At 36.3% G+C, this 23,155-nt stretch overlaps 1 protein-coding gene across 1 annotated transcript; it reads right to left on the reverse strand.

Moving 5' to 3' along the window:
- Positions 1-1,011: 1,011 nt before the first annotated feature.
- On the reverse strand, positions 1,012-22,410 carry LOC140169878 (fibroblast growth factor receptor 2-like). The gene is made up of 19 exons (XM_072193191.1): positions 22,315-22,410; positions 20,817-21,110; positions 20,020-20,145; positions 18,260-18,448; positions 17,734-17,870; positions 16,707-16,893; positions 13,244-13,498; positions 12,529-12,837; positions 11,499-11,636; positions 10,714-10,768; positions 9,381-9,466; positions 8,114-8,311; positions 6,431-6,541; positions 5,658-5,848; positions 5,205-5,330; positions 4,614-4,725; positions 3,883-3,979; positions 2,497-2,596; positions 1,012-1,654 (listed from the first exon to the last, which is right to left on the reverse strand). The coding sequence occupies exons 1-19, from the start codon at positions 22,379-22,381 to the stop codon at positions 1,577-1,579; spliced, it is 2,856 nt and encodes a 951-aa protein (XP_072049292.1). The 5' UTR covers positions 22,382-22,410; the 3' UTR covers positions 1,012-1,576.
- Between the last annotated feature and the right edge of the window lie 745 nt (positions 22,411-23,155).

The raw sequence follows: 23,155 nt of genomic DNA on the forward strand, positions 1-23,155 counted from the left end.
AGAAATTGTTTGTTATTCCTAAATTAATTTTACCAATTTTGAAACACCGCTCAATAAAACCTTCTAGAAACCCCCATACATGTCAATGAATCATTGTTTTATACTATTATGATTACATAGGTGATTACATGGGTTATTGTATACCTAACAATTCGAGGCTTCTTTTGGATGTCGCCGAAAGCCTTAGGATCGGATTCCATTTACAAAAGTAATCTTGTGTGTATTTTTGGCTCATTTTAATGAACGTAATTTTAAGATATGACCTTGTGAAAAATTACAAGTCTCGTTTTTGCTTAGTGTAGTTGTTTCCTGCTCGTCAGTATGAGGTAACTTTGAGGATATCTGTCGTAATACCTTTTGAACGGGTGCATGATGGGAAATGAAATTTGCAATTAAAATAACACTATTAAGGGCTGGGGTATGAACGTTTGAACAGTATTTATTTTGGGACATCAGAGCACATCAGACATATCGAATTGCATTCTGAATACGAAGAATGTCATTCTGATATCAAATAATTTTGATTTTTTGAAATTCACAATTTAATACACATTTTATGGCAAATCATCAAAAATTGATATTTTTGATATTTAACAGTACTTGAAGTAAACTTTATAAATCTGATGATTTATACTTAAAGTGTATGTAGGTGGGATGAAAAGCCGACGATCAATTGAAAAGTTTGATCTTTCGTATTGAAGATATGGATTTTTTTTCCCAAAACACCAAAAAAAATTAGGTCTTTTGGGGAAAAAAATCCATATCTTCAATATGAAAGGTCAAAATTTTCAATTGACAGTCGGCTTTTCCTCCCTACTACATACACTTTAAGAATATATCATTAGATTTATATAATTTACTTCGAGGACTGTTATATATCAAAAATTTGAAAAATATCAAATTTTTATAATTTGTCATAAAATTTGTATTATATTGTGATTTTCAAAAATGAAAATTATTTGATATCAGAAAGACATGCTTCGTATTCAGAATGCAATTCGATAGGTCCGAGGTGCTCTCATGTCCCACAAAAATACTGTCGAAACGCAATAAACGCTCATTTTAGATCCCTTAAGCTTATGAGTGAATGTTCTTATAATTGAAGAATTTAAAAAAAGGACTATTTTGCGTCTGACGTCGGGGCAACGGCGCGGTGTGATTGATTGCTGACCTGCGCAGTACGGCATTTTTGGTCTGGTTGACAGGAAGTCAGACGCAAACTTGTCTTTTTAATTCGGTCTTCAATTATTATAGTCATCCGGTAATTTTAAACAGAGTTTTAGAAATAAGTCAAATACCGGAACTTACTTTTTGCAACTTTGCCAGCCCAGCGGGTCAGTTGCCTGATGAAATCTGCTGGTTCCAGACGCATCGTCGCAAAGTTGCAAAAAGTAATTTCCCGTATTTGATTTAATTCCAAAACTCAACTATGAAGTTTAGTTACATGATCAAAATATATGTATGTTTTTAATTTAAATAAAAAAATATACTATCATGCTTAGATAACATAGACTGTCGATGCTCTGATTAACTGATCGTTAAAATGCAAATTCGTAAATCACTCAAGAAAACGATGTTACAACTTTTCGTTCTCAAGAGCTTTTTCAGTCGTCTCGTATAACGACTCCTCTGGTTGTTGTAGCTCTGTGTGAATCTGTAAAATACAAAATAGATAAAGCAATTTATTATAATGACAGAGTAAAAACAAATGATCGTGCCATTATATATATATAAGGGTTTTTCTATTAGTTTTTTTTAAAGCCCTTCGCTATTTAACGTGGTTGAATAGGACAATATTAAATGAGTGAAAATGCGCTTAAAATGGAAAGTAAAAAAGAGTGCATGGAGCGAGATATAAAGAGAGCGGAGACTCATTAGGAAACGAATTTGGAGAAAACCTTCTGTTAATAAAATACTATGCTGAGCCACCAGCCTGGGTGGCTCACGCTCCAGTAATTTCAGATGATTGTGCTCAGTAATACATCAAAGAATGTGTTCCAATTCATGAAAACAAATAGATAATCAGCTTATCGGATTAAAAGCTTACAGGGTAGGTCTTGCTGCTCAACGAATGTTTGTAATTATCAGGTTCTCTCCAAATTCATTCTCTAATGTGGAGACGATTGAGGTAAAAACAGAGACAATATAAAGAGGGATAGACACATAACAGAATCAAGAATAATCGAGAAAGACAAAGGAAAGGCTACAAGTTTTTGCAGGAACAATGAAAAATGCTAAAGATTAACTAGTGTTATAATTTGTTTTGTGGCATTTATTCAACAATACATCAGTATTTAATGGGCGATGATAGATTGGTTTTACAGTGCTATTGAATTAGTAGGTTTTTAGCGGGTTCGCCGTCGGACAAGTTTAGAACTTGTCCGACGGCGAACCTCGCTAAAAACCTACTAATTGTTATGAATTCCCGTCGTAAAAGCCTATCCCACAAAGTGCTATTTAAGTTAACGCTTTTATTAATGTAAGAATAGATCTTACCGATTCCATTTCCAGAAGATCATTTAACATGTTAACGATTGCTGTAAAGGGTGGTCTTTCACTTGGATCAGCTTTCCAACAAGACTCCATGATAGTGTATCTGTTTTGTAATTATATTAAACACAACATTATACATATATTATTACTTTTGAAGTTTAAACTGACTTTCACCTATTTTACAATAGTTGATACAACACGGTGCTTCGTCATGTGCATTATTTGGTAAAAATGCATGGGATGAGTAAATAATTATATCAGATCATTCTGGTTTCAATCACACGTTGATTTAATTAATCACATCGTTATCAACTATTCCCAATTGCATAATTGGTTTGCATAATTTTTAATGTCATAACACGCTCTACATAATGCTGGATACTAATATTTGTTGGCCTTTTATATCACCAAGGTTACTTTTGTATTAGGCTTTTGCGAGTTGTTTAAGTTTCACGTGTTTTCTTTTTCTACATATTTTTCTTCTTTCTTTTGCTTTAATATAGATAATAGTATCTGACAGTACTATCATTAATCTAAGGTAAGAGGATATCATGCCGGAGCAATACTGAAAGACCGGACTTTACATCTCGTAATACCTTGCCGTTTACCTCATCAATTCACGTGCGCGTGCTGGGGGCTGAGTTACCACACCTCCCGTACAACGATATGTTTTACCTTCCCATCACAATATGTGACCGTCCACGGCGAATGAGCCGTAAATTCCTCAATTTTGTTTTATTTCGTGTTTAAAAATAAACATCATAAACTTAAAAATGGTATATCATTTGACTTCAAACGATATCCAGAAGCGGGGTTATGGTTTGTTAAACTTTGCTCCTTCAACAAAATTATAGCTTTTACGTTTTTACATGTGTCCCTTTTTCCACATTGTTGGCAATAAATATCAAACAGTCATAATTGGCGGTCATTTCAAATCATCCCCAAGTCAATGAGGTTTAAGAAAGTTCTCTCATTGTTAATTGTTGGTTATGCATACCTGTACAAAATACAATGTCTGGTAACCCACCACTTGAACAGGATTTAGGAATATAAGCAAACAAAGACCAGAGCTATTAAAAGTTCTATAGCCATCTAAGGTAGAAGCTTATTATCCACTTCAACAATAGGATTATTGATTAGTTTTTGACTATCGAAATGAGACGGATGTCGGGCCAGCTTAAGTTACCGATGAATATGACCGTCGTACACATTTTACACCGTAACTCAGAATACAATTTAGGGAATTTACGGATCATTTGTGCTGCCGGGTCACATATGTGCCGATGCCCATTTATAAACATGGGTAGTGACGAGGTGGTGACGAACACAACCTTCTGATCATGTATTATACAAACTCGCACAATTAATTGATTTGTTTTTACTACTCACATTTCTAGTGGACAATGCGTCGGACAAGGCATACGCATTCCAAGCTTTAATCCACTTACAACATCCTTGGTATCTGTACCTGGATATGGTCGCGCACCTACATGGAAGCAAAATACGTATTAGTTCAACCTAGAGTCCTTACTAAAATGATCATATGAATCATTCTGCAACTAAACTGGTCTTCAAACAATTTCAGTGCAGTAATTGTACCATCTGTTTATTTAAGGTTACGCAATATTCTTTAAATTAACAAAATAGATTTTGTGCCTAAAAACATCGCAAGCCCGAATGTTGATATCGCATTTTTATATTTAATCTCCATTCTCTCGCTCTCTCTCCCTTGAAACGTTGGGTTTTTGTTACTTTGTGTATTTGTTTTTAACCCCATGTTGTGCCAACCTTTTGCTGTTTTTAAATTTACCATTTGTTAGTGTTACAAACGTGTATCCTTTTGGATCCATCCTTTGGTTCCCTGCTGGTCAGTTGGAATAGAATTGTCTAGTTTTTGCATAATATCCAATAGGTATACTCTTAGGCAATGAAGTTGATGTAGATTATACCTTATAGAAATAGGCTCATTAGAGTGCACGGCTTGTTTACTAAACACTTTTTATAGCACGCCAACCAAACAAAAATAGCACCTTCCTACGTGCTAAGCTGGCGTCATGCCAAGTCGGCGTTGAATGCATTTTTGAAATCATAATCAAGTTTCCATTTGTAAATAGGCATACCTAAAGTGATGATCTCCCATAGTAGTATCCCAAATGCCCAAACATCACTTTCTGTTGTGAATTCACTCTCAACTAAAGATTCCAAAGCCATCCAACGTATGGGAAGTCGAAACTATCGAGGAACAAAAACAAAAGAGTAGGTAAATAGGTTATTGGATCATATGTCGAGACAATTTTGGTTTGGTTATTTAAGTCGGAGAAGAGCATAACCTAGCCGTCTATCAATCAAATATTGAGACAAATTGACCATGCTGAGCGGACACACAAGAGGAATGTTATGGTTTCTATAAATTAGATACCAATTGTTATATATGGGGTGTCATTTCCACCCTATGTGGAATTAAATTAAATGAAATGATTCCTTGTCTCATTTCCTATAAGACCAATATATTAATACGAAGAAGCACACTGCAGTTTGTTTGATTCAAATAGCTAAAACTGGTACAATAAGGTTCTTACAATCTCGCCTTAAATATGACTGTCTGACTGTCTTCTTAATCTGATCCTGTGTAATGATCGAAGACTAAAACTGGAACTACAAAGAACAAAGGTGTACTGAGTTAAACATGACAATCTTTTGGACGACCTTACCTCTTCGCGTTGTCGCTGGTAGACCCTTACATTCATAACGTCACGAGCTAACCCAAAGTCAGATACTTTACAAACCAGCTCATCGTTGACAAGCACATTGCGAGCGGCCAAATCACGATGTATACACTGAAAGAACACAAAATTAAATGGAAAGAGGTACATACATGTAGCTTAATCCACGGATTGAAATGTATACGGATATCCTCTCCATCACCATGCATTATCCTCCTCCTCCTCCTCCTCCTCCTCCTCATCATCATCATCAGCATCATCATCATCATTATCATCATCATCAGCATCATCATCATCATTATCATAATTCATCATCATCATCATCATAATTCATCATCACCATCATTATCCGCTTCTTCTTCACCATCTTTCTCCTGATCATCGCCATCACTATCGTCATCATCCTCATTGTCATCATCATTTCGCGAGGAATAAACTTACCTTTTGTGAGCTGAGGTACTCCATTCCCGTTGCAGTTTGTTTGGCAAAAGTAATCAACTGCATCAGCGATAAGGATGCGCTGATGCCATGAAGATTATCATATATGGCGTCTTTCTTCTTGTTTCGACTCTGTCTTAAGAAAGTCTTTAAATCACCGTTGCCCATATACTCAACTATGACATAAATTGGGTCTAATAAATAATAAATGAATTATGCATAAGTAAAACAGGAATTTGCGGATTCCCGTATGACACAACATACACACATGAAACACACGGTTCAACAACACTAATTATCTATTTCAAATGGCAGTGCGCTCTCAAAGCTGAACGTTACAATAAGGTAGGACGAATATTAACTAAAACCGATGCCGTGCGGATGAAGTTTGGTAATATTACAACAAAAATGTCATATAATGAGAGAAAATATACCATTTCGAAGCATCATACCCAATATATATTTTTTTGGTTATTTGAACTTGGTATTTCAGTCAAAGCAGTCTTTTCAGATGCCATTCAAACAAATTGTTACTGGTCGTATTTCGATGCATCGCCCAGGCCTATTAGTGGTGTATTAACCACAGATGGTTTTAGAAAAGAACTCCTCTACAATAAAAATATTTAAAGTGAAAATTTTCTTAATCATCAGTATATTGCCTGCGGATTACTCTCCTAATATTCCTATATTCAGTACGTTATTGAATCTTTCTTTCATTCTAGCTACATGCTCTATAGTAGACGCAAAATAAATTTCCTTAAAAGTCCAACACATACCTTTTTCTGTGCAATATCCTAAGAGTCGAACGACATTTGGATGCGGCTCTAGAATTTTCATCAGTTCAACTTCTTGAAGTAAGTCCTCCCGATCAGAAGAAGGTGCATCCTCTGTGAGCAAAAAATGAAAAAAAAAGACGGTAGACCAATACTACAGGATTTTGAGCTTTTAAAAGAAAGTATTTGCTTCGACCTTAATTGCGCATCGCAAAGAAGTTAAATAATATCAATTCTTTACAGATCACGTGTGTAGGCCTACAATAATATAAAGGTAAGCCAAAATACTCTTTTATAGAAATATCAGTTACTGGAATTTGCGCCCGTTGAATGAAATAACCACCACCGCCGTCATCACTTCAACCACCACTACCTCCACCACGATCACTACCACCGCCACCACCTCACTAATACCACCAGGACCACCACTATCCCCTCTTCTTCCTCTTCCCCAGCTACAAAGGCAACCCTACCCCATCAAGATTAAAGTATGTTTTTTAATAACTATCAAGGTTAAACTATCTCAGCCCCGTAAAGAGGGCAGGGCTTTACAAATGAGGAAAATTATGATATCAATGTTAAACAGCATACTATGCATATTCCGTTATCACACCCCGTCAGTAGAATGATAACGGGATTAAAATAAAGTATGCACAAAAAGAAACTCAGCTGTTATAAACACGCCTATAGCTTCGGAACTAATAATTGTTTTCACATTATTTCAACATGAAAAGAAGGATGGTTTATTTACGCGCACTTTGATACCTAATTTGTCCAATTTTGTTCAATATTAACAATGCAGCAGTGTTTTGGAAGAAATATAGCCGAATATGAAAGTTGCAGCTATTTGTATTGCTTTTGAAGTGAGCGTGAAGATAATGGCGGGCTTTACGTGCTACCGTGCTGGCATAATAACCATTGATCGCTGTAAACTGCAACTTTTAAAATCGGGTAGTTTTCTTTAAAAACACTGCTGTGTTGTTAATATTGAACAACATTTGACAAATGTGGTATCAAAATGCGTGTAAATAATTCATCCGTCCCTCTATGTTAAAATATTGTGAAAACAATTATGAGTTCTGAAGCTATAGTCGTGTTTATAACAGCTGAGTTTCTTTTTGTGCAGACTTTAGTTACCATCAACACTTTAAAATATGCCATCGAATCGATTTACCGTACAAAAGTTCAATAACACAACTCTCGTCCACTCAATTGCATTATCAGTCGCAAACCAATGGAATTTTGTGCTCGGAGCATCCGTGTAAGTGTGACGTTTAGACCAAGGCTTATATAACGCAAATTGAAACTCAATCAATGCCAGAGTAACAGGTAGTGTTAGATAAATCGAAACGTTGAATATATGTATTTATTTAATTAACTTGAAATTGCAGCAAATTTCCGTTTCATTTCTTGTAACTATAATTGTTTTGCGACAACAGAGTTTACATTGCAGTCGTAACTGTGTCAGAGACAAAGTGTGTACTTCGATTGAATGCCGCTTCTTTCAAACACGCTAATCCAACAGGTGCGAGCGAGACGATCATGGTCTCAACATAATGTGAAATTTCTATAGACTTACGATCCAGACGACCGTCCATCTCTTCACGGTCTATGGTTATACACAGTGCTTAATATTAGCACTTGAGTTATGTAGACATATTTTTTCCAGGGTCGTGAGAAACCTACCTTTCAAGGTTTTCACAGCTACGTCTGTTTCTCCAGTAATTCCATTGATTCCTTTGGCTTTTGCTAGTAACACCTTTCCAAATGCTCCATGCCCTAGCTCTCTCATTATTTCTAGATTACTTCTTGGAAAGGCAAAATTAGCTGTAACATTTGCGTACGTTGAGTCCTCAATCTTCCTTTCAATATGTTGAGTTTTGGCTTTAGGATAAATTCAACGGTTATTATAATATATCGTCGCTGGGCGGGACAACTTCATATGTAATTCCAAAGGTCAAATGCAAACCTCATATGTAAAAAGTGGGTCATAATTACAAAACCTCATGTGCAATTTTGCTCAAATTCTACTTTTGTGTTTCAACTTAAAGAAGATTTCCCAACACACCTTCTGGCGCTTCTCTTTTAACAGTAAATAACCAAATAACGAACACAATTATTTTCTATGTCCTGGTAATTTTTAACGTGTTTTTTTGCGTCTCGCACAAAATGTGCATATGAGCTATTGCATTTGACCTTTAGAGTTACATATGAGGTTTTTCCCGCCCAGCGACGATATGTTCGTTATGCTTCTTCTCTAAGAACTGCAATCCAATTGTATCATTAATGAGGCACTGTTTTACATGTAAAATATCTGTTTAAACAACAAAATAATACAGATATACCTAGAATATAAAAAAAGAAATGAAGGGGATAGAGGTAAATTAGAGACATAGCACATGTAGTACTTTTACTTCAATAAGGACTATGCGTGTTTCACTCCCAAAGACTAAACACAGGAAAGTTAAACGTTGTAAATTGCTAAGGCAAGATTCTGTTCACCAAAACTATGTATAATGAATTAGTTACGTCACGTACATGACACATTAGGGTACATTTCTTTGTTCCAATCTGTCTTAAGGTGGTACGACATCCCCTGATAAATTGTGTGAGTGATTTTACATTTTTTCGCAAAAAAATAACTACATACTGATAACAAAAGTTATGTATATTATAGCGGCAACGAAACCCATGACTTCACTGAAATTTCAGTAATTCAAAAAATGGGGTTCATCATATATGTTATGAAATGAGTCAGATTCTAGCGGTACCTCTTTTCCTAAATCATAAATAACGTACGGCTTGTCCTGAGTCACTGACAGTGTAGTAACTGGGATCCTTCCCCCTAAATATACATAACTTGTACCAGTGTGTTATTATTTTTTGAGAAAAATACAAATATAGTCACAAATTTACCAAGGGGTGTAGTACCACCTTAAAGTAATGTCTTTACCTGACGGTCTAGCGGGAAGATTTTCGGTATAATCATTGTTTTCTCTGTCATTTGGTGCATGCCTGTCAGCTAAGACTACAACGACGCTGTAATAAAGAGGTTACAAAATTCCACCATTCTAAAAAATTTAATTAATTGCAATGTGTTGCTGAGAACAGTATGTTAGCTCACAAAAAGTTTCTTTAAAAAACGTGTAATATTTCACCAGATTTTATCATCCAAGTCGATGGTACACTTCATGTAATTAGCCATACCCATGTAGGGATACTGTCAACAATTGATACATAAATGGCCCATGCGAAGGTCACTTCTTAGATACATCACTGCACACAGTTGTCTTATGTACCTCATTGACACTACTGGGCATGTTATGCCTTTAGCTATAGCAACATATTGAACCTATTAAAGCCTTAATGTACGATCTTTTTAAATTTTTAGATTTTTCTTTTTTTCTTCCAAAATGATAATATGCAATCATTATGAAAGTTCCCAATACATTTGGACGCGAAAAACATTGGGCATTTGCAAAGAAACAACATCATAAACTTCACCTCTATCACTCGAAACATCTCGCACTATTTGGATTAGGACAGCGACACACAGCGAGTGCGGCCTCAGAGTTAGTCTCCTACGCGACTAGTTTGGTTACGCTCCCTCCACATGTGGAGGGAGCGTAACCAAACTAGTGTTGTAGGAGACTACGGTTTGCGATCGTGGCCGACATAAAATCATAATCTAAAAAATTATGATTTTATGTCGGACCAACAGAAAATCATCCCGATTTACTACAAATAGGGCGAATTTGACAATTTGCTCATAGATTTAAGTTAGAACATGTGTAAATATTACAAATATGCCAAAAAATCGAGTTTGAAAAAAATAAAGGTAAATTCTGAAAAAAGATCGTACATTAAGGCTTTAATATGGTCACCTCTGTAGTAAAGAGAAAATGTCTTGGAACTAAATTTGTGAGGTGAAAATGCAAAATTTGTTTATGGGCAGAGGAACGTGATATTTACACACGGTGGCATATCATCATGCGCACATGTTTACTGCGCAAGTTATCGATGATCTAGAAGCGTCGTAAGAATGTTCGCATCGGTTATACGTTATCAATGGTAAATACACAACGGCTGATGGGATTTACCAAAAAGGTGAATTGGTATTAACTGCTTGTAAATCTGTAATGTCAAACATCTAGGCATTAACAGCTGAAATCTAGGAGATAGCGCTGACTTAACTTCAGCCAGCGACAAGTGATCTGGTGAAGAGGTCGCTATAGACAGCTGGTCGGGATTATTACTATGATTGAGTATTAAGTTATGAAATTTACCTATTTGGCCTTTCTTCAGACAGATCGGAAATTCCTGTAATTCCTGTAATAGAAACTAAAATAATAATGTATATTAAACCTCTCTTATCCGGACCTCTTTTATATGTCTCTCTGTTATTCGGCTGTAAAATCTTCACAGGAAAACATGTTTTTGATGATTTAACACCTTAATTCCATGCTCTGAATGCCATCTATATTGCACAAAGCACTCTAAGGCCATATTTCAGTGCTATTATCCCATATTAGCCCAATCTTTTGTTGTCATAATTTCAGTCCTTGGAACTTTCTATACAGAATTACATGTAATTCACTTATCCGGATTTTTCACTTATCCGGACAATGCTTGGTCCCATCATGGCCGGATAAAAGAGGTTGGACTGTACTTTTTATCCGTCCTAATAAGTTCGAATGTTATGTGTAAAACTGTTTAAACAATGTAATCAACTGTAGGGTATATATTTAAAGGGTATATATACTGGCTACTAAGTTTTTACTAATATTTGTCTTTAGGATATACAAGGGTAAACATAACTGGTATCTTAACCCCATGAGAACTAACTGCCGATTGGCCAAAAAGAAGTTTTCATTATCAATTGGACCAATCAGCAACATTGTTAGAATAATATCACCACGCAAAAAAGAAATGGGGTGAATTATTTGAAAAGCTCCATTCTAATTAGTGATTAAAATGAAGACATCATGTAATTGACCAATCAGAGGCAAAGTTAGATCGGCAGGTAGTGCTCATGGGGTTAATTCTTTTGCGGTCTATGTTTCGTACATACCACTTGGGTAATATTTTCCTCGTCGCCTTTTCACCAAGATGACCGGAATACTTGCCAATACAGTAACTGCTAATACAACCAATATGACCACTAGACTCACATTTCCTGATGATAAACTATCTCGCACTCTCGGATTTACTGAGTAAATTATCAAAAGTAAAAGTGAAAAAGCACCAGTTAAGAGGAAGTTGACTTATCAAAGACAAAGTCTACACTTTTAATAATAGTACATAGTCATTAGGAAACGAATTTGGAGAAAACCTTCTGTTAATAAAATACTATGCTGAGCCGCCAGCCTGGGTGGCTCACGCTCCAGTAATTTCAGATGATTGAGCTCAGTAATACATCAAAGAATATCTTCCAATTCATGATCACAGTTCTCAGGGTCGAATTGATTTTTTCATGACCATGGACCAAGGTAGAATTTAGAGCCCCTTGGCTACATGAATCTACATTATTTGTACACCCTAATCCCAACCGGGCATCTCTGAATGCACAGAAAACACAGAAACGTGTATAGGGCATTACAGACAGGTTATACATGTGTTTTGTTTCGTACGTTTTAACAATATTTAAATATCGGATTTTCTTTCCATTTTTTGGCCCTTTAGTAAGCTCAGCCCTGATTGTTCTTATCATTATGTGAAACTGGTTTGGCATCAATTAAACGGCGAATCTATACCAGCGTATTTAATGAGCCGTTAGTGGTAGCATTGCACCGCCATCGCAATATGACAATAGAGCAATAGAGGGCATTATCACCATGAATGTGTCAGTTGAATCAAAAATCTAATATTTTAAAAAAGTATATGGCGCAACGTGAAACAATTATACATAGTTAATTATGTCGGGAATGTGTTTGCTTTGTTTGGACTTCGGTTTAATTCACATTTTTCGAAATGCACCCAAAGTGGACAATGTTTCGAAATGTAGCCAAAGTGGACAAGGTATGCGCTTTTCTATTCAAAATGGCAAGTCGCATACCGCCACTGTAACAATTGCTATGGTTCTCAGGCCTAGTTAATCTTACCCGATACACTGACTGCGATATTTTGAACTCCAAGTGCATTAGTTGCTTCACATCTGTATGTACCGTTATGCTGACCAATTGCAGCGTCCCTTATAATCAACCGACTTCGTATGGTAGGACGAAATTCATTAGTTACTATGTCTTCTGCAGTGATTAGCATACGATCATTGGATTCGATAACCGTGTCGTTTGGAGTATACCATGTAATTGATGGTAGAGGTCGCCCTTCTACCTCACAAGAAATGTTGATGTGTTCCCCATTAATCACGGATGTAAAGTTTGCCTTTTTTGAACTTTCATAAGGTTTATCTGAGAAGGAAGAAAGGAAGAAAATGAAACACTAATATTAATGTAAAGCAGTTAAAAGACAATTGCTACAACGTGTTCCATAAATAATGACCTACGCATGTTTTTTACAGTAGAGTACGGTTAAAATACTTGAATAACCTTCAAAATACAAAGTATTGTGGGCTGTAATTGTGACAATTCAGCCAACCAATCAATCATATTCGTCGATATAGATATTCACGATCTACGCACTGGATTGAAATATTGACTTTTTTTTTCATTCTTACCCATTTTTAGCTCCATTTCCCTAAAATTCAATTTTCCAAAAGGAATCTAGTTTGGCAGAGAATGCAACAGTAATATACTAATATCAGTACCTGTTCTAGAGCCTTTAGATTTGGATAAAAGTAGTGAGTGATAAACTTACAATTAACAAACACGTCTACAGCTTGTTTCGTTATCCCAATACTGTTAGTTGCTTGGCAGGTATAACTCCCGGCGTCATCTTTGGACAATTGCTTAATCTTGAGAACATCATCTTCGTATTGGCGTGAGGAGGAATAACCAGATTTGGTCCAATTTATCATTGCAACTGCCGGATTAGCTTCTACATTGCATCCTAGTGTAATATTTTCTCCCTCAGTTACGTTGACTGGAGTGAAGGGTTGGATCACAGGCTTATCTGATGCCATAACAAAGTAATGCATGGTTGCTTAGAAACATTGACATAATAAATGTTATTAAATTGTGTTCATAACGTCCTTTATAATCGTTAATCAATTATAATATCAATGTTTTTTTATTGGTGGCTCTGAAAAGAGCTGTTATCACTGAAAAGGTTACTATTTGGTTATATAGTATTGTAGCGTTGTCACAATTTGCATGCGTAACTAGGATATAAATCTCATGTATAACCATGATTAATCAAAATATGATCAACTTAATTATGAAACAAACTTAAATATGCATACGTACCGCTAACGAAATTATATTTCCATATGCCTCGCGTTTTACCAGTTAAGGTCAGTAAATCAAAACGAACTTTTCAGACATTTTCCCACTCCCAAGAAAAATCATGCTCATTTCATAATCTTATTTAAGGCTTGTGATCTCCGATATTGATTACATACCATTGATCATTTGTGTTGTCTCAATATTCGAATCCAAACAACGCTTGGTCATGTTCCCTTTCTACCCACTGTTATGTATTTGCCAATAACACTGAATAAGGTATTTAACGACCTCCTATATACGAAATATGTGGAGCACGGTGGCGGTACGGGCTCTGCCTTGTAATCAGTGGATTGCGAGTTTGAGCCCCGGCGCACAGTGGGCCAGAATCGCCTCAAAGTGTGCCAAAATTATAAACGGACAATCAAACGCATACAAACATGGTAAAATGACTATATTAGGGGTTTTCGAGGCTGCAGAATTCAATGGAAGCATTTTTAGAAATGTATGACGTCATCAAAATGCTGAACGGTGATTGGTCGGTTATTTTTACAACAGTATTTCAGATGATATATGTTTAAATTTTAATTGAAAAAGCAAAATAGGGGTTCCAAGGGGAGCAAAAGTCAATGATGACATTTTGGAAAGCGTATGACGTCATTAATATGCTGATATATGATTGGTCAAGTATTCCTCCCGCCATAATTCAAATGCCTGTGTAAGAATTATTATAAAAACTTTCAAATCGGGGGTTTTAAGGACTGCGGAATCCAATAGAGCCATTTTCCAAGGCATATGACGTCATTAAAATAACGAGCCGTGATTGGTTAATTACTCTTACAACAGTGTTTTATCAAAATACACAATAATACTGGGCGTTTTCGTCTATGGTGAAAAAACACCCATCGCTTTACCAAAATTGGCAAAAAAGCACCCCAAAAGGCAAGCACATAATACGTATACCATGTCAATGGAAGATCCCCACCCCGGATGTTACAACTTCAACGTCATCACAAACGACAATAAATAATTTGATTCAAATTGCAATTCTCCATTACAGACACGTGATTTGGTCGTTCGCTATAAATGCGAATGTGAATTAGATTTTTTCAAGTAGGCCTAGACGTAATACCAAATCTAGATGTCACATTTAAAATTGGCAGACCATGGGGTTCTTGTGTCTTGAGTTTCTTTCATGCATAAATTCTATAATTTATATGAATGTTCAAAGCAGAATAGAATGTGCATGTAATATATGAATGCACGTTTCAATCAAAAGGCTAATGAGGTTAGAATAGACCTACTCTAATTCCCTGATAGAAATAATTATAAAAACAATTATTTTTCCGACCAAAACGACCACAACTTTATCACATGTCCTTAATTTCAGCACAGAGCTTAGGGTTTTCATATGAACTGTGAAACTGAGCTACTTTCATGAAATTGTTTTATGATATATACCATTATCATGATTAAAACGTCACAAAACTAATCCAAAAAACTAATCCAAATGTCTAGTTAGCATATGCCTTGTGATGCTGCGTATATCAGGCTCTTTTTCTTCTAAAAGATCATGTGCTTTCCTTTTCTTTGAACGATCGACAGTGCCTCCCACATATTCGATGGACGTCTCGGCCCTTCTAGGAGGTGCTGGTGCTGATGAAGTTCCTTCAGAATGAGCAGTGCTACGAACCTCTGCAGCTGAAAGTTCAGCTGCTGCATTGGAGTTCTTCATCAAATGTCAGTTTCCGGTTAAGCCAGTCTTTATTTTGAGTGTAAAATAATCCACATAGTGCCTACAGTGGCTTTTAATACCTTTCAAAATGTTAAGCTATGTTATCTGGCAGTTCAATTCTATGATGAATGTGCAAAGCATCCATACAAACATGGTAGGGCCTATGATAAATTTATATCTGAAAGTGAGCCTGCTGCATAAGAAGCATAAAAAACGTTTTTGATAAAGATTCCATGATTTTGTTTTATCTCGAACAATGATGTTTTAAAATATTGAGACCTTATATGCTATTTCTTAGAGCAGAGTTGTAGTGAAAACCGCAAAATCCCAAGGGTATTTAAGCAATATGAGGGCGCCATGCACATGACATGATAAACCCGTACGCCGTACTGATCCATCAAAATCAGCTGAAATGTGAGCAAATAGGGTACATTGTATGGACCCTGGAATGCAGGCTGGCAAATAAAAAAAAAAACCATTGCCATCAACATAGTTCTAAGACTTGTCTACAACTGATAACATTATTTTTTGAACAGGAATCGACAGGAATCCAAACTAAATTTCTATTTTTTCCCAAAAATGCATATTTTTACCGTATTTCACCAAATTACTCCTGATTAATAGAATTATTTATATTTTGGCTTTAATGATCTGATTTTACTACTACTAGGTATGACATATGCACAATGGCAAGACAACAGTTTCTCATTTACTAACGTTACATTAGTTGTTCTCAAAATTCACACTTTTACCATTTTAAGAGAAAATTTGACACTTTTGGGTCAAATTCATGACTAAACGACACTTATGAAATCCATCGAAACATATATTATGGGCCAAATAATATACTTCAGAATGTTTTCTTTCTCAAACAACTGAAAAAGTTTGGAAATTCCACATTCACCAAATTTTAATTTTGGCACACTTTGATTCCGCCCTGGCCCACTGTGCGGCGGTGCCATCGTGTTGTGCTCTTGGGCAAGGCGCTTTACCTTACTTGCTTGCCTCTTTCTACCCAGGGATAAAATGGGGAGCTGCTATTGTCTATTGAGCACCGCTTAAAGGTATGGGCATGCCGTGGGCATTGTATGGCAGCTGACATATTCTAACTACAGAGGAATAAATGCAAAGCGCTTTGGTACATGTGCATATGTGAAAGGCGCTTTTATTTATTCTTTTTTAAGTACGTTGACTTTCTACTTACGAAGTACGTTGAGTAAACAAACATCATTGATGTTTTGACAATCAAGACCGAATCTTGCTTGAGGTGTTGGACGACACCGTAGCTCTTTCCCATTCAGATCCCATGTGATCAGTTCATTCATCAATGTAGTCGATCTAAAAACTCCGCCAAAATTAACGACCCCGTCTACTTTTCTGGTGGGTGTGAGCTGCAAAATATTTTAAAGAAATGAAAGTGGTTTTTCATCACTTTGGTATTGCTCCGGAGTAAACATTCGTTGTTTTAGATGTAGATATAAACGACATCAGTTTAGTTAAAGCCTTAATTAATGTGCGATCTTTTTTCGGAATATACCTTTATTTTTTTCAAAACCGATTTTTTGGCATATTTGTAATACTTACATATGTTCCAACTTACATCTATGAGCAAACTGTCAAATTCGCCCTATTTGTAGCAAAACTGGACGATTTTCTGTTGGCCCGACATATTATCATAATTGTTCAGATCCTGATAATATGTTGGAACGATCGCAAATCATAATCTCCTACGAAGCCAGCTTGGTTACGCCCCCTCCACACATTTGTGTGTAGTGGCGCCAAATCGACCAATTCCTTGCACACTAGGTCGTCGCGGCGCCCCTCAAATCAGTGAAAGTTAAAACAATTTTAAGACCAAAATTTGACTCGCTCGCTCCGTGCGCAATTTTGCTCGCTCTGTGCGCATTTTGCAGCAGTAAGGAGGGCGCTATTCTGTGCTTTCCCCGGAGCCACAAACCCTAGCTAACAATATAAAAGTATTAAGTTAACCTTACATGTAACATAATGAAATATTAGGCTATCAAATACTGAAAACTCCAAAGGTCTAGCATACTTGGTTCTAAAGTTCTGAAGTTTTGTATTTTTATTTTTTTTACTCCTTGTGCCTTTATCTCAATTTCAAATTTACCGCCGTTTTGCCTGCATGGGCAAGATCATGTGACATAAATATACTGTTCGTCGGCATGAGATAACTGCAACGAGTATCATTATTTACATTTTATAAAGCTTACCTCCCTAAATCGAATATTGTCTAAATGCCAAACAAGTCCTGGTCCGGGATTTGCTTCTGAAGCACGACATGTTAAGTTGTGTTGTGTTCCGTTCATCATGGCTAATGGACACTCTATGCTAACACTGGCAGGGCAGACTACACAAGAAAGAAAGCATTGAAGAAATTACGGGAAGAAATTATAGTTAGTTGTAAAATAATAATATTGAGCATATAATTAATCCAGCACATATTAGTCCAAAATAATAAAGTTTGTGATTTGTAGATAAATGTCAAAACTTTAAACCCATTTTTCTCACAACTAGTATTTGACCACTTCTTCCACTACAGTCTTCAATTATTGACCAAGTCAATTCTGGTTGAAACCTGATTTAACCTTGATTTAATAGGAGATGACACATTTCTTGACGAAGGTCAAAACTTTCTTAATAAAATAATTTTAACACAGCGACAGGCTGTATGCATACTTTGCTTTATTTGTCACTGTAGCTTTATTTGAAAATAATAAGCTTCATATGAATACTTACATTGGACGTTCAGCTCCACGTCTTGTGTCAAGGGCTGTGAACGCGTTTTGTGATTTACCAGACACCTCAGGGTCCTTCCGTTGTCCTCCATTGTAGGGGTGATTTCAACTGCCCTGGAAGCTTCGAATCGATTTTCTGTTGTATTCATTGTTCGTTGACCCAATCTTTTAAAATTATCCAAGTTCGATCCTGCGGATCAAATATAAATTGGCTCCGAATTCTAGCTATTGTTAAATGATTTTGGTAAGGCATTTAAAGGAGTATTTCGTGATCCTAGCATCCTCTTTTTATGACATTTTTCAGTAGATATCCACGAAAAAAGCGTACTCACAAAATGTCAGTTGATTCCGATTTTGCGTTGGCGAGTTATGCATGATTATGTGTATTACACTGCTCCATAGACAATGTGTTGTAATTTCGTTCTGGTACCAGAACGAAATTCAAATTTCATGATATCTTTGCTTAACGAAATAATCTGCAAGAATTTTTTTTTTGTATATAAACATTATGTAGCCAAAGGTTTCCAGTGTTATAAAAAGCTTAACTTTTTGAGAAAAGTGGGGGATAATGTTGTGGATCACGAAATGCCCTTTTAAGGCAGTCGTAGGGGATCATGCCAATAGCGGTGTATGCACTCAAATATTGAAAAATATCTGACACACACGAGGAATGACCTTTGTTTTATAAAGTACATACCAAAGCTTGATATAAGGAGTGTCAAATGACACCCCGTGTCAATGATGTTTCTCAGGGCAGTTGAAATGTGGATATCCCACACAAGCAAAATTACTTGAATGTAAAAAGCGATGAATTTGTACTACAGTGTACAAAAGAATTAAGGTACCAGTTATGTTCACCACTGTATATCATAAACAATGACAAATATGTCCATATTAAAACAATCCGCAAAGTTCTGTACTATTTAGCTCTGATTTAATATCTCATTTGTGGAAATTGGTTGAGAATTAAACTTTGATCAAAAACTACTAAATCAAAAGTTGCTAAAAGGTGCTAATCAACATGATCAATGAAAAGCACATTATCTAGATCTCTTGTTCGAGAACGCTTTGCGTCCAAAAACGGGCATGCAAAATCATGCTGGGCTACAAATACACATCTTATCAAGATGCTCTAGAACGTTGCAAATTGACTGAGCTGAGATCACGTCGCGATCAAATCTGTCTTAAGTTTGCCAACAAACTCCTGGAGCATCCTGACTTCCGTAGCTGGCTTCCAGGTTACAGGAAGGAGACTGGTAGGAACCTGCGAAACGCTAACCACCTGTCTTTACCCAAGGTGCGCACTCAAAGATACGCGCGTAGTCCCATCCCATACATGGTTCAGCTGTGGAACAAGGATGCTTCAGGAGCAGGTCAATAATTTCTTGCTAGCTTGTTTGCAGTTATATATAGTTTGTATGTGATTTTGTTTTGGATTTCATGCTGATGTATGATTTATTTAGTGTTTTGTTGTTGCCAATTTCGTTGTAGCATGTATGTAATTCAGCCTTTTGGCTGCCATATGCATTGTTGTAATAAACCTTGAATAGGGCATGCAATGGCACTAACTGCAACTTTTCAATTTGCATCTTCCTTGGGTTCTGGATCGCCGTGTCTTTATCTCTCATAAAGATTTCAAAAATGAGATCTCAAATTCGAGCTGAGCTAAAAGATGCAGCTATTAGGCAATTAGCTGCATTTGTTTAGTATAATAGGGGTGGACATTGCTGAGTGGTGCACTAGGACTGATGCACCTATTACCTTTAGGTAAAAGCTGCCAACCGATTGTCGGTTCTGGGAAGGCACCAGTAGCTGTACATGTGAAGGTTGATTTTGTGTCTTCAGATATGTTTCCGTCTCCATTTATTATAGGCGAATCTGGCGGACCTGGTTTTCAAACACAAAATGTATACGAAATGTGTTTTCAATATCTATTCACTTAAATCATACATACTTATGCATACTTATGCTTGTTCAACGGGAACATTTACTAATTGTCGCAAAAATCACCATAAACACCCACTTTAGTTTTTTTACTGATTTTGAGAGCGACATTATAGACTTTTGAAGTGTTAATCCATTTTTGGCATAGTCGCTATCCGATTACCTAACATGCCTCTCCCTCCCTCTCTCTCTCTCTAACTCTCCCCTCCCCTCTAACTCTTTCCCTCTCTCTAACTGTCTCTCACCCCTCTCCCCCAGCGCTCTCTCCTCTCCCCTCCCCTTTCTCCATAATATATAAGCTCTTTCTTTGAATATCACAATAACATGTGATCTATCGATTATTGTTCAGACTTGCTATCAAAAGGTTGCAGAATCGAGCTACATTGTATTATATATTTGGACAAAGCACTTAAATGCGTTTGTTTCACTTCACCTAGGTATAAATTGGGAGCTATTAGGGGTAGTCATACCGCCATCATTTTTGGTGGCAGCCACATGGTGTGAAATACTTTGACAGTCTACAAATCTAAATCGCTTTGGACAAACTGAAATGTGCTAAAATTACCGACATTCATTTATTACTAGCTCCATTAGCTTAACCCGTGTCTACCAACCTTCAACCAGGATCACGATGCCCATGGTGGCCATCTGCTCTCCGTTTTCTGTTGCAACACATTCCAAGATCTGATTGTGATCTGCCCTCGTCGGTGTGAACGTCAAAGTACTCGTAAATAGGTCTTGCTCAGACTCTAGCATTCGATCACCTATTCGCCATGTTATTTCAGAAAAATTTAATGTGACAATTGTACAGGTATATGTAGCTGCTTCATCTTGGGTGACAGTGACACGGGTACCACTTTCATAGCCATTCCCAGTCGATGCGTCGGCTATTTCGAGGGTGGCTTGGCCTATAAATAATGAAGATTCACGTAATAAGGGTGTTATTGTAGAATATTGTAGAATATACAGCCAATCTCAAAAAAAAAAAAAAATGTGCAAGTGAAAAGCGCCCTCTTTGGCAATTAGAAAATACCGTTGTGACATGATGCTTACATCAACGTCACGGGCGCAGTCTTAGCTCTCAAATGCTGTTTGTTCTGTTCAATTTGCTTGTTCCAATTAAAGGGTAAAATCACAATTGCGCCACTTTTACTAGGGAAGAGAGCTGTACATGTAAATCAATGATAGCTGATGTTGATGCGCCTAATGCACTCCCCTTTCTGGGTGCATGCATTAGACGCATCAACATCAGCGCGCGGGCATTATTTTGTCTAATATCTCCCCCAACAAGTAATACGCGTTCATTAACCTGTAACATGTATAAGATCATTGACATGCACATGTATTTAATTTTGTAATTTTTACAGCAGAATGTGAAATATTTATTTATCTTTTAATCTCTTTTAAGTGGAAAAAGAGAATCATCATTTCTGCATCATGATAAAACAGTAAAAACAGTCAAAAAACGTTTGTATTGTGTAATTGATGCATTCTTTTGATTTTACGAAGGAAATCTTGAAAAACTTGATGCTATCACTGTTACATGTAAAGCCCTCTTCCCTAGTAAAAGTGGTACAATTGTGATTTTACCATTTCGTCTTTAACTAAACATATCTCAAGATTAAAACAAGCAAATTGAACAGAGCAATCGGCATTTGAGAGCTAAGACCACGCCCTTGACGTTGATGTAAGCATCTTGGCACAACGGTATTTTCTAATTGCCAGAGAGGGCGTTTTTCACTTGCACAATTTTTTTTGAGACAGGCTGTACATGTAGAATCCTTGCCTTAAAGCACTTAACTCCAATGTTTACCTTAACCCTATAACCTGTTTTCGGAGCGAACTAGTTTATGCAATTACACAGTATTTTTATAATCAACTTGAATTCAATAATAATTTGTATAAAGAATATTGGATACAAATTATTTAATAATAAGATTATACTTTTTTCCAACACGATCTGAGATAGGGATTGAAGTTTCGAATAATGAATAATAGCATTTCCTTAGCTTTACATGCGGTTTTGATAGTTGTCAATGATTTTAATACAGTTACTTAGATCATAACAATACACCCCAGTAATATGCATACTACAATAGAATGGTTATTTACCTTGGCATTCGAAAAACAATATAAATAGTAGGCCTACCAGAAGATAGAGCAGTTTGGGGTTATCCATGTTGCCGTGGCAAAACGTATTCGTTTTCATATTTATAAAAGTGTGTTCCAGTAATCTGAAACAAATATTAAACAAGAGCATTTGTTTTACCGTTTGACATCATGTTGGTCCTTTATTTTATTATAACAAACAAGATTGAAGATAATTGCCAGGGTGAAAGAACAGCGCTGTCGTTAATTAGCTTAGTTTTTCATAATTGTTCAACAGCTCATTTGTGAATATTCATATTGGTATAGATAAAGTAAATTAAATGTTGTAAACTGTTCTTCTGGACTTAACTCATTTAAGATGGCTACAGTATCACGTTTCGTCCGAGACGAATCATCAGGCTGAATGGGCTAGGGCAAAACTGCCCCGTGACTGAGTTAGAATGACGTCACGGAAGAGCCCTAAGGAACTTTTTTGATGGCTGGGTCGCAGGTTGCTGTGTAGTCCACCAGGCGCCCTCTTCGGTTGAGAAAATGCTCCTTACGGCAGACATATATGGCGTGTTTGACACATCTCTCAAACCAGTTATGTTCTTTGTCAGCACTACACATTCTTGTCTTCATCATTGTTTCTCGCTGACTCTGTCATGGCGTCACTCTAACTGAGTCAAAGTCAACTCAATAGTTACGATTTTTATTTCTTTATCGATATCTGAATCGATATCTGACTCAAACACTTAAAAGTTGTTAATGATTTGGCCTATATCTTATTTATTTATTTATTTATTTATTTATTTATTTACTTATTTATTTATTTATGTATTTATTTATTTATTTATTTATTTAT

This window comes from Amphiura filiformis, chromosome 14 (assembly GCF_039555335.1).
Source record: "Amphiura filiformis chromosome 14, Afil_fr2py, whole genome shotgun sequence".
NCBI lineage: Eukaryota > Metazoa > Echinodermata > Ophiuroidea > Amphilepidida > Amphiuridae > Amphiura > Amphiura filiformis.